Source organism: Carassius carassius, chromosome 24 (genome assembly GCF_963082965.1).
Source record: "Carassius carassius chromosome 24, fCarCar2.1, whole genome shotgun sequence".
In the NCBI taxonomy this organism is placed as follows: Eukaryota; Metazoa; Chordata; class Actinopteri; order Cypriniformes; family Cyprinidae; genus Carassius; species Carassius carassius.
Window position 1 is genome coordinate 21,676,115 of NC_081778.1, and position 11,966 is coordinate 21,688,080.

The window sequence follows — 11,966 nt, forward strand, 5'->3', positions numbered from 1 at the left end:
CACTACTGACAGCTGCGGCTTCCGGACTGTGCTTTTTGTCTTTTTGTTTGTTATATGTGGAATCCACGCTGATTGTACCCGTTTCTGATGGAGCTGAGAGAATTCAACAATCAAGTCCATCCATCTCCAGGTAAGACAGTGTGAATGTGTGTATAACTGAATTAATGTTGTACATGTGTAAGGGGGGTTAGCTGGCAATTATTCCCAAGTAGGAGAACTTCAAATGTTTGTCTACATCTATACACTTTTTACATTTTATTTACAGTCAAATAACTGGAAAATCATAGGCTCTTATAAGACATTATGTTGGTGACACTATATTTGACAGTTCCATAACCGCTGTAAACTGTCAATAATTTTACCATCCTGTATATTATGTTAATATACTGTATTGAGTTTATGTTTCTTGCTGTAAAATGTATTGAAAGTAACACTACAGTGAAATAATAATTTAATCTTTTGAATAATCTTAAAAAATGTGATTTACACACATTTAAGATTTACATTTAAGATCTGTATGGTCTTGTAACATTTATTACACTGAATAGTGAAAATCTAACAGAAATTATAACTGACCCTAGTTTCACCCCTTTTCAGTGTTAAGTCTAGGGGTAAAGTCTATGCTATTTTAGAAGTGTTAAGGAGAACTGATAGGGATATGTACTGTGTATAGGACTTGGCTATATATAGAAATGTAGTGCATATCAGAGCTGATGGGAAATGCTGCTCCATTTTGTTCTCAGTCCCAGTTTTAAACACAACCATTACTGTACTTGACTATAATGTCTCCCAGTACAGTTAACTGTCAGTATTATTCTTTCTTTGCAATATATAGTTTTACATTTAAATTTACATTACCATTACATTTAGTCATTTAGCAGACGCTTTTATCCAAAGCGACTTACAAATGAGGACAATGGAAGCAATCAAAAACAACAAAACAGCAATGATATACAAGTGCTGTAAGAAGTCTCAGTTAGTTTAAACACAGAATACATAGCAAGGGCTTTTAAATAATATAATAAATAAAAAGAAAACAGATGATATAGAAAAAGAATAGAGCAAGCTAGTGTTAAAGGTCTTTTTTATAATTTATTTTAATAAATGAAAAGAAAATGGATAGAATACAAAAAGATTAGAAAGGTGATTAGATTATTAATTTTTTTTTAAGATTAGAATTAGAATAGTGAGTGCTAAAGTTAGAGGGGCAAATAAAGATGGAAGAGATGTGTATTAAGCTGATTCTTGAAGATGGCTAATGACTGCTTGGATTGAGTTGGGCAGGTCATTCCACAGGAGGGAACATTTAATTTAAAAGTCCGTAAAAGTGACAGTGCTTCTTTGGGATGGCACAATCAAGTGGCGTTCACTTGCAGAAATATTTTAACATGCTAACTTTTGTAATTGTGATTGCTTTGAAATACATCTGCTTTCTCTCAATGCCCACAGACTACCCTAGTCCTTACAGTTCCCAGCATTCATTGAGGTTGCGGACAGGGCCAGCCCAAGACACAAGTGCGGTTCAGTTTGATTGGTCCTCCCCACCTGAAGATGCTGAAGACTCTAATGAACCTCAAAATCTCCGAGAGCTGCCGCTGCACATGAGTCTGAAGAGAGCAGTATGGTATACCTGCAATATTGTATTACATACGTGCACCAGTGTCAACTTTTACATTTTTACATTACCAAAATTTAGCTAGGGATACACTTGAATTGAAGAAAAACTATTTTTCCTCTGTTCTAACTCCAGCTCCTTAAAGTTTCAGACAGAAGTATATATTAAAACTTTTAATTTTAGAAAGTTCATTCATAATAGGGCTTGTTTTCGCTGTCTTCTTCCAGGCAGGTGCAAAAGATGAAAGTTCCAGTTGTTTCTAGGTCTTGGAACATCAAACGATCAAAGACATTTCATCGTTTCTGTGAGGTTGCCATATATATTCTCAGCTATTTTGTTCTGTGGAAGAGGGGAATCCAAAGGATAGGAGGTGATGAAAATATGAATTAATTTACAAAAATGAGAAATACTGCTCTCATTTGCACATACATGTGATTTTTTTTCAGCTAAAATAAAATAATCTGAGTAAAGACGCCAAGAAAGAGATCAAATTTAGGCCATCTAGTGGAGCTGGAAGAAACAAGATAATAAAAAAAATAAAACAAAGATGGGTTTAATATTTGATTTCCTTCATCCACTTGTTTTCTTGTAGGTCACTTTGGCGGAGGAGTCCAATCCTATTTCTTGTTCCTGAGATTTCTTGTCATTCTCAACTTCCTGTCCTCCTTGTTAATCGCAGCATTTGTCCTCATTCCCAGCATTGTGTTTCGCTCCATGAAATTCAACTCCACCATTGCTCTCACAGTCAATCTAACCGGTAGAAACACAGTCTTTCTGGTATTCAACACAACAAAAATTTATCATGCTTGATTACATCTTATGAGAACTTTCTAACTGGTTATCGGATAACAGTATACAGTATTTATAAAAGCAACAAGGCCAGTCTGACAAGTTTAGGTATATTAAATTCAAAAACAATATGTCATGTCAAGTTTAAAATAATTAGTTTAAAATCCATTATAATAACTAATCTTTTCAAAGAAAACCTTATCACTTTATAAACAGGTTAACTGTTGTATCTTTAACCGACTAAAATGGGTCTATACTTCCCTGTTCTGTTCTGTTTTCATAGTGCAATGTTTCCTGCAATTAGTAATAATAAGGGTTGCTGGGATTCTTCCTAATTTTACTTACCCTTTACTACTAATATGATTGGATTTAGGGTAAAACACTATTAGCAATTAACCCTCTTTGTTGAAATATACTATTCACAATATGCATACAAAAATATATTTGTAAAAAGAAACAAAAATTGTTAGTAAGTACATATTATTACATTTTAAGAAAAATGTGCTTTGAATGTTCATTGTTTTTTAATTAACTAAATTAAGTTCACTTTAATGGTACTGTTTATTTTTTTATGTTCAGTCAAATGTATTTATTTATTTAAACAGGCGTTGAGACATGCTTGCATTATGATCCAAAACCTGATGCCCTGATGGTGTTTTACACATACTTTCTGGACCTGGTCTCAGGAACGGTATGGACACACATTCAGGTTTTTTTTTATTGTTTCCTGAAAACATAATCTCTGACTACTGTTCAAAGGTTTGGGGTTGGTAAGATTTTTTGTTTAAGTGTTTGAATTTATGCTCACAAACACAGCTTTTATTTGATAAAAATACAATAAAACAGTAATATTGTGAAATTGTTGCAGTTTGAAATATTTTTTTTCTATTTTAATGTTTTATTTTATATATATATATATATATATATATATATATATATATATATATATATATGTGTGTGTGTGTGTGTGTGTGTGTGTGTGTGTGTGTAATGCATTTGTGATGGAAAAGCTGAATTTTCAGCAGCCTTTACTCCAGTCTTTAGTTTGGGCAGCTGGCAGGGCAGCTTTTCAATTTAAACCTACAACTTTGTAATTTAAACTTTGAATTAAAATAACTGAGAGACAACAAGGCAAATAGAATGAGAATTAAAGTAAATGTGAAGCAAGGTATGTGTTTCTTAAGGTATAATTTTACTTATTTGTGAGCCTGAAATAATAATAAAAAAATAAAAACAAAAATGGTGAATGATCTTTATTCATCACAATTATCTTTTTGTTTAGGGTTTTATGGAGTATTCATACCTGTTTTATGGATATTATAATAATTCAATGATTGAGAGTAATGGATTCTCTTACAACATCCCTCTGGCCTATCTGTTGACGGCAGCGTTCTACTTCCTCTTCTGCTTGATTTGTTTGATTATTAGGTGAATCTTGTCAGCTTTGTCACATTTTCTCCCAACATATTGAAAACACATTGCTGATGTATTTAGTTAACATCTCTGATTGACCAACAGAATGGGCGGCACGGCTCGTCTTGTCGTAGTGACGGGTGGAGGAGCAGTAGGGGGTTACAGTATGCTGGTGTTTACAGGATGGGATCATGGTCTCCAAGGAGATCGTACAACAAAACTTAAACAAAACAATCTTCGCCACAGATTACAGGTCTGTGTATTGCAAACAATAATTGTCTTCAGGTATTTTATATGAACATACTGTGAGTAATTGTGTTGGGGAAACTTAAACATTTGCTTATGGAAAAGAAATCTTTAAAGGAATGGTTTACCCAAAAAAAAAAAAAAAAGAGTGAGAGAGAGCAATATGTTTAAATCAAGTAAAATTTACAGATGAATACAGTCCAAAATAGTTCTAAACAAATATGTCAGTGGATTTTGATGTGAGGTGATAACAGGGCTTGGAATTTTCCACTTGAGGAAGTGTTATTATGGATTATGGACTGGTATTTGGCCAGAAGCAATGGTTCTCTTTTTTTGTTTTTTTTACAAACACGGTAACTTACATCAATTGATAGACTGGAGTTGTGCCAGTTAATTGTTAATTACTGAGATGTTTTCATCAGCTCTTTGAACTGTCAGTCTGATAGCATCCATTCATTGCAGAGCATCCATTGCTGAGCAAGTGATATAAAGATTACATTTTCATCGCATTTTCATTTTTTGGTGAACTATTCCTTTACAAGGAACTGCTAGTGCAGTATAATGTTTATCATTTTTACTTTTTTCTCTCTTTCTCCCTCTCTCGCTGTGTCTGTCACACCTAGGTGGATCTAGAAGAGGAAAGGCTTAAAAAAAAGGCTGCCTCCTTAACTTTGGGCCAAACAGTGTCTCTCTATGCACTACGTGTTTTCCTTAACCTAGTAGTCTTAATACTCATCGGTGCAGCTTTCTATGGCATTGCAGAGGCAACTCAATTCAGCCAGGTTAGCTAAAAAAAAACCCCAAGAAATGTATCTAAAACTAAATAATATCATAACAATTTACGTAAATCCCATATTGCCTTTGGCCATTAAATTCAGATTAACAAATTAGGTCTGTGTGCTGTTTTTTTTAAAACGAAAGTTTAAAAATAAAGTAAAAATCAGTTTTTATTAATTTAGTTGAGGTTCTGTTCACCCTGTCTAGCTTTGATTTACAATAATTAATTGGATAAAATCTCTCTTTCTCTCAGTCTAGGAAAACAACAGGCTTTGTGGGGCTGCTGTTGCAATACTTACCCTCCATGGTGATAACAGCAAGCAATTTTGTGGTCCCATTGCTGTGTGACAAGATAGCATTACTGGAAAAGTATTCTCCAAGTACCACTGTTATCCTGGCCTTATTGAGGTTCGATCAACGCTCACACCCACACAGAATAAAGATATCAAAGAAGACAAGAGCAGATAGATGAAGAGCAATACTCGTTTAGCCTTGGATCAATCCTCAATTTCTATTGTGACCCTCATTAAATAGCTTTCAAAGTGAATGCTTTCAAAGTGAATGCTTTCAAATGAAGCGCCATCATTTTCTCTAAATACTCACACATTGTCTATTCAACCACTGCTCTCTTACATTTGGTCTTTGTCATTATTCTTCTGCTTGCTGAATTTTAGTAATTCTTTGTATTGGTCATTGTAGGGCAGTTTTCCTGCGTTTGGTGAGTTTGGGTGTTTTGCTGTACACTCTGTGGGAGCAGATTACCTGTAAGGGAGAAATCAAAAGTGAAAACTGCAAACCCTGTAATTATTATTACGACCAATATAAGGTAAGCAACTAAGATATGCTCTCATTCCTAAATTGGTCAGATACTCTACCATTTTTGGGTTCCATAAGATTTTTTAAATGTTTTTTTTTTAAAGTCTCTTATGCTTACCAAGGCTGTAAATACAGTAAAAACAGTAATATTTTAATATTTTTTAGAATTTAAAATAACAGTTTTCTATTTTAATATATATATTTTTTAATTTAATGTATTCCTTTGATGATAAAACTGAATTTCCAGCAGCCACTTCTCCTGTCTTCAGTGTTACACAATCCTTCAGAAATCATTCTAATATGCTGATTTGATGCTCAAAAACATTTCTTGATACTAATGTTTGCAGCTTAATGTTTTGGTGGAAATCTATTTTTTTTTTCAGGATTCTTTGATCAATAGGAAGTTCAAAAGATTTATTTGAAATAGAAATCTTTGCAACAATGTAAATTGCTTAACTGTTGCATTTGATTGATTAAGGCATTCTAATGCATGAATAAAAAATAAAATCCCAAACTTATGAATGATATACTGATTGTTTTACTATAGATGTGTTACAGTTTAATGCCTAAATAATCTCAAAAAGGTCCCTTTTTCAATTTTATTTATTTATTTTTTACTTTAAATCTCTTTCTTACAACCATGTAGTGCTGGGAGACACGGGTTGGACAGGAAATGTATAAACTAACTCTTTTTGACTTCCTGATCACCATCACTACACTAATCCTGGTAGAATTCCCACGCAGGTCTGTTTGCACATTTGTGTATTGGGTCATATGTTCTTATATTAAAAATGTAAGTCTATAACATTTTTTTTCCATGTTCAGGATCGTGGTTGATCATTGCTCATGTAAACTAACTCAATGGGTGGGACGGCAGGAGTTTTTGGTTGCCCCGAATGTTCTTGCTCTAGTTTACAGTCAAACAGTAGTTTGGACTGGAGCTCTTTTCTGTCCATTGCTGCCATTCATCAACACCGTCAAATTCATCTTCTTTTTTTACTGCAAAAAGGTACCACGACCACGCCTTTCTCAGACACACACATCTACATTTGCAATTAATTGCAATTGCTAATTTTCTTTCTGTTTGCTTGTGTCAGATAACTCTCTTCCAGAACTGTCAACCAGCAACAAGAAACTTCCGATCCACCACCTCCAATTTCTTCTTCCTGTTGGTTCTGCTCTTTGGATGGATGTTGTCCAGTGTGGTTCTCCTTTACAGTTTGGCTAAGTGAGTGAGGCCTGTCACTTTCCATGTTGTAGCACATTGTTTTTATTGACAGAATATTTCTGTATAATCATGTATATGTCAAGTGTTATGTAGACCTTCTCTCTCCTTTTTTTGGTAGGATCCATCCGTCTTATGGCTGTGGGCCTTTCCGCTTTTACCCAGCAATGTGGGAAGTTGTACCAGAAGCTGTTGATATGCTAAGCAGCACCAGTAAAGAATTCCTGTTTTATATCGGCTCCCAGAAATGCTCTATACCACTCTTCATCTTTTCCTGGTCAGTATAAACCACTTTGGTTCAGTTCAGGATTACTTTATGGTTTCATGTAAAACTTTAATCAACATGCATTCAAGTACCATATTTAATATTTCCATAAACGTAATTTGTCTAAAAACATTGATATTCTTATAATGAGTTATAGATTGCTTAAGAGATAATGATGCGCAAGTAATATATTGCTGCAGGATTCGGACTGATTTTACATGTATTTGATATTTAATATACAGTGTGCTCCTGTGCTATGTGTACGCTTTAACATCTGTCCATGGGAAAAGTGTAGCACTGCTGAAATCACAGTGTAAACTGGTAAGTTCTTAGTTATTAGCAATCCAATTCACAGACTAGAATGGTTTTGCATATTTAAATTGTGTAATTGTACGATATACAAATATTTAATTACAGTGAATGTCCTTTGTATACCTTTTAAGCACAGAAAAAAGTGTTTGTGGTTTGAATATTATAGAAATATCACTAAAGGTATCACTAAATCTTTCTTGTTTCCAATTTATCCTCTGACTGGAGCCATTATTAATCTGTCCTTTAATCCATATTTATCTGGGTTTAACAGGAACAGCGTGACAAGCAGTTCCTGGTTAGACAAATTGAAGAGTTAAATGCCACAATGCAGAACTTACACCGTGAACCACAGCAGCCCCTGAGAGAGACTGAGCCCTTCTACCACACATCAACACAGTGGAATCAATATAACAATTATGCATTTGACCCCAATGAAGACCCAAAACCATATTAAGACTAGTATAAGTTTATACTAGAATTCTGAAAACTGTGCACTCCATTGTTTTACAGAAATACAACCAATGATATTTTCTCACCATTCAAAGATTTAGGGTCAGAAATATTTTTTTTAAGGAGATTAATACTTTTATTCAGTAAGGATGAGACATGAGACAAAATAAAGACATTTTTAATGTTACAAAAGATTATATTTCAGTGTTCTCTATTAATCAAAGAATATATATATATATATATATATATATATATGACTTTTTTTTACTGCATATTTGATCAATACAATGTAGCCTTGTAAGCATAACAGTCTTCTTTATCGAAATAAATGCATGTTCATGAGCCAGTGTACCTATTAAATATTTTATAACTTCTGTGATGCATAATGTACACTATGCATAGCATCCCATGATTTATTTTGCTGCACCTACTAAAGCATAAAGTAATATTTATTTATTGAAGTCTTTGTTAACCATTAAACCATAACACAAAAAAGTAAAAGACCATTACAACGTATTTTGTTGTGCATTCTTTACAGCATTTTCAAAGAGGAATAATTAAAATACATTATCAGTATAAATTGCTGAGCGTTATAATATTCAAGTATTACATAAATTATGAAAATTGTTTTCCCGGCAAACAAAAGGCTGTCGTTGAGGGTTTTAGCCGCGCCCTCATGTGGTAGCCTACATGTAGAACATGACTATTCACTGCGTCACAAAGGTTTTACGTGTGACGTTGTCACGCCACGGCAACTTCCGGTATTTCCTAATTTTTTTTCCACCTGTACCGTCGAGTTGGTATATATTTTTTTCGAAAGCTGTTTTGTTGTGAATATTCAGTATGGATGAAACCGATTTAAATTTACTAAGGGATTCATTGGCGAGTTTAAAGTTCCTTGCGTAGTAAGTCGACGAGTCTGTTTCGTGCCATTTAAACTAAACTGTGGCCTCATTTATTGGATCTTGTATGTGGTCTGACGAACTTGCTACGAGACTAGAACTACATTAGTCTGCTTCACTGCTCTCTTAACTATTACATAATGAACATTTTGCCCAAAAAGAGCTGGCATGTGCGCAATAAGGACAACATAGCGCGCGTGCGCCTCGACGAGGCTCAAGCAGCAGAGGAACAACGCGAGATTCAGCGGCGAGTGGAACGCGCAGAGCAAGAGGTAACCATAGCAACCCAGCATCCTTCCACTGTTTCTAGTCCATTTACTACATTCTCATCCCCTCCTGTACTCAGTGACTCCGACATTACGTGTCGAATTTGACCTCACAGCATTACTTTAAAATAAATTAAATGTGTATTTTGTCTTTGTTTGCATCGCATGTGCCATAAATGGAATGCACGCTTAAAAATGTGTATTCTGTCTACAATATCTAAATGTCACCTTATTACCTTGAATTTTGAGCTTAATGTTGATTTCTGATCTATTCATCTTTCACATGATCCCTCAGGCTCGAACCGAGTATTTGAGAAAGAAATCTCAAGCAGCCCTTCAGCAGACAGGGAAAGGAACAGAGGATGGAGAGACGGTAGAGGCAAGCCGAGGGGCCCGAGAGATAGAACATCTAAATCTGTTTCCTCTAGAGGACTCCTCTGAAAAGAAAGGAAATGCAGAATACCTCAAAGAGAAGAAGGAAGAGAAGGTGTGACAAAAAGACACTAAAACACATCCTTACCTACAATTTTAAGATTTGATGTATTTTTTTGTATATTGCACATAGATGGCTCAAAACTGTAATTATTTTTGTGATATTTTGTTTTAGGAGAAGCAGGAACGTGCTATTGGTCTTTTAGTGTCTTTAGGTCCAGCTCCTGGAACAGAAGCAACTCCCTGGTACATGAAATGTGGAAAAGAACAGGAAGACGATAAAGAAAAGAAAGAGAAAGGCAACAACAAGCCAAGAACCATAACTGAAGAGGAGAAAGAAAAGAAAGACAGGAATCTAAAAGACAGTTTGGATCCTCTTAAAGAAATGAAGAAAGCACTGGCAGTGAAGCACGGGAAGGAGAGAAAGCATAAGAACAAGGAGAAGAAATACAGAGGAGAGAAGAGGAGTGGAGAGAGGTGTGAAATAAATTTTCTATTTCTGTCAATGCCGCTAAAGCCTCTTCCCTGGCTACACAACAATTTAGTCTTACTTCAGATGTCAGAACATTCACTGAGTGGTTTCTTGAAAGTGAAAATGTGACCATGATTATTTGCAATCAGTAAGAATTTGATGTATAGATGTTTATGTATAGGTGAAAAAAAGTCTCTTGTGCTCACCAAAGCTGCATATATTTGATGAAAAAATATATAGTAAAATAACTTTTTTATAATGTATATTTCAAAATGTCATTTATTACTATTATGGTAAAGCTGAATTTTCAGCAGCCACCAATCTTCAGTGTCACATGATTCTTTAGACACTATTCTAATATACTGATTTTATGCTTAAGAATTTTTTTTTGCTGGCGCCAATAACCTTGTGGGCAGTGTGCCTACATATAACGCTGTTGCGCTTTGGGCATCCTGAGTATGAGCCCCGACTCACGGCTCTTTCCTGATTCCCTTCACCTCTCTCTCTCCCACTTTGTTTCCTGTCTACTGACCTATCATAATGAAGACAGAAAAAAAATCTTTAAAAAAAATATCAATGTTGAAAACAGTTGTGCTGCTTAATATTTTTGTGGAAACTATCATACATTTTTTGCAGGATTAGTTGATGAATCAAAAGAACAGCATTTGTTTTTTTAAATAGAAACGTTTTTTAACAATATGAATGTCTTACTTTCACTTGAATTTAATGCATTCTTGCTGAGTAAAAGTATAAATCTTGCTGATCCAAATCTTTTAAATATATGCATTTATAATTGGTGTGTTTTTGCCTTCAGATATCTTCCTGATGTCAGGTTTAAATAACTTAAACACTTTTTCTGTTGTGTAATGCAGTCTAGAATTACAAACAAATGCAAAAGTATTATATAAACTACACTCGGAGTATTGTTCCCCTTGCAAACTTGTTCAGATATGCATGAGTAGATGCCCACTGCAATAGTAACTTGTGTACATTTGTCAACCTTTTCATCCTAAAATAATTTCTCTTCCTCTCATGACAGTTCAGTTGAGAGATTACGGGCTGAACGACTGCAGAGAGAAGCGGAGGAGAAGAAAAGGACACAGGCTTTACTGGATCAGAGGAGCGGAGGCGGGAAAGAAAAAGAGCAAGAGCGAGAGATGGGGGATAGAGACAGACCATACAACAGTGCTTACTTTCCTGAATTGGCACGGAAAAGGCAAAGGAGAGACCGAGATCAGTGTGGCTTTTATTAGCTTACAAAGGCATTGATTCAATAAGTCTAGAAACTGCAGAACTGTTTTGTTGTCGGACAAGAAATTAGCCACATGCAAAGTGTGAAGAGCATTTAAAATGACTGATTACTAATGTACCTAAAAGCCATCGATCTGGCCTCTGCAACACTTTTATTGGCATCAGATGTCTTGGAAAAAATGGTCAAACAAGAAATCCTCCTTTTTGTTTGTGCTCACAGCACAAGAGTGATTATAAAAATGTAATCTTATGATTTGTAGGATATGAAGGTTTTCCTGAACAATTCTAAGGCATCAGCATTAAAACGTCATTTAAGCCATTATTCTGAGACAAAGAACATTTTCTTTCTGCTGCTGAAATTGGAGTCCATAAACTATTTTGTTCCACTCTTGTGTAAAGACTTCATTAATACCCCATTATCGCATTGCTGGGATAAGCAGCAAAATGTCATTTTATAATTTCTATCTAAAGCAAACTTTGAAACCTTAATATAGGTTTTTAAAATCGCTATTTTATACTGTTTCAGTTTGTTTGTTGTTACATTAATATTCAGGGAAGCTAGCATGTCAATCAATCAACCAACTCTGATGTGAAGCGATTAAATTTTGTTTTTATGTGACCGTTTAGAGGCAGGTTTATCTGAGATTATACCACAATGATATGTATTTGTAAAAATGTCACATAATATGTGCGGAGACGCTAAGTACAGTGAAGAAAAGATGTATAGACTATTTA

The 11,966-nt window shown here is 34.7% G+C and overlaps 2 protein-coding genes across 2 annotated transcripts; both read left to right on the forward strand.

Moving 5' to 3' along the window:
* Positions 1-8,054, forward strand: LOC132103671 (transmembrane channel-like protein 7). Its single transcript, XM_059508768.1, has 16 exons — positions 1-130; positions 1,450-1,624; positions 1,843-1,985; positions 2,208-2,372; positions 3,010-3,095; positions 3,687-3,832; positions 3,923-4,070; positions 4,687-4,845; positions 5,094-5,248; positions 5,540-5,666; positions 6,303-6,400; positions 6,482-6,665; positions 6,754-6,884; positions 7,003-7,158; positions 7,389-7,467; positions 7,730-8,054. The coding sequence occupies exons 1-16, from the start codon at positions 88-90 to the stop codon at positions 7,910-7,912; spliced, it is 2,178 nt and encodes a 725-aa protein (XP_059364751.1). The 5' UTR covers positions 1-87; the 3' UTR covers positions 7,913-8,054.
* Positions 8,055-8,658: 604 nt separating this feature from the next.
* LOC132103177 (leukocyte receptor cluster member 1 homolog) lies at positions 8,659-11,616 on the forward strand. Its single transcript, XM_059508063.1, has 4 exons — positions 8,659-9,082; positions 9,372-9,563; positions 9,684-9,985; positions 11,020-11,616. The coding sequence occupies exons 1-4, from the start codon at positions 8,951-8,953 to the stop codon at positions 11,231-11,233; spliced, it is 840 nt and encodes a 279-aa protein (XP_059364046.1). The 5' UTR covers positions 8,659-8,950; the 3' UTR covers positions 11,234-11,616.
* The last annotated feature ends 350 nt before the right edge of the window (positions 11,617-11,966 follow it).

Coding starts and splice junctions, on each gene's coding strand:
- LOC132103671 (XM_059508768.1), top strand. CDS start 88: ATGGAGCTGAGAGAATTCAACAATCAAGTCCATCCATCTCCAG. Junction 3,096..3,686: donor TGGACCTGGTCTCAGGAACG/GTATGGACACAC, acceptor CTTTTTGTTTAG/GGTTTTATGGAGTATTCATA. Junction 7,159..7,388: donor CCACTCTTCATCTTTTCCTG/GTCAGTATAAAC, acceptor TTTAATATACAG/TGTGCTCCTGTGCTATGTGT.
- LOC132103177 (XM_059508063.1), top strand. CDS start 8,951: ATGAACATTTTGCCCAAAAAGAGCTGGCATGTGCGCAATAAGGACAAC. Junction 9,083..9,371: donor TGGAACGCGCAGAGCAAGAG/GTAACCATAGCA, acceptor ATGATCCCTCAG/GCTCGAACCGAGTATTTGAG. Junction 9,564..9,683: donor AAGAGAAGAAGGAAGAGAAG/GTGTGACAAAAA, acceptor ATTTTGTTTTAG/GAGAAGCAGGAACGTGCTAT.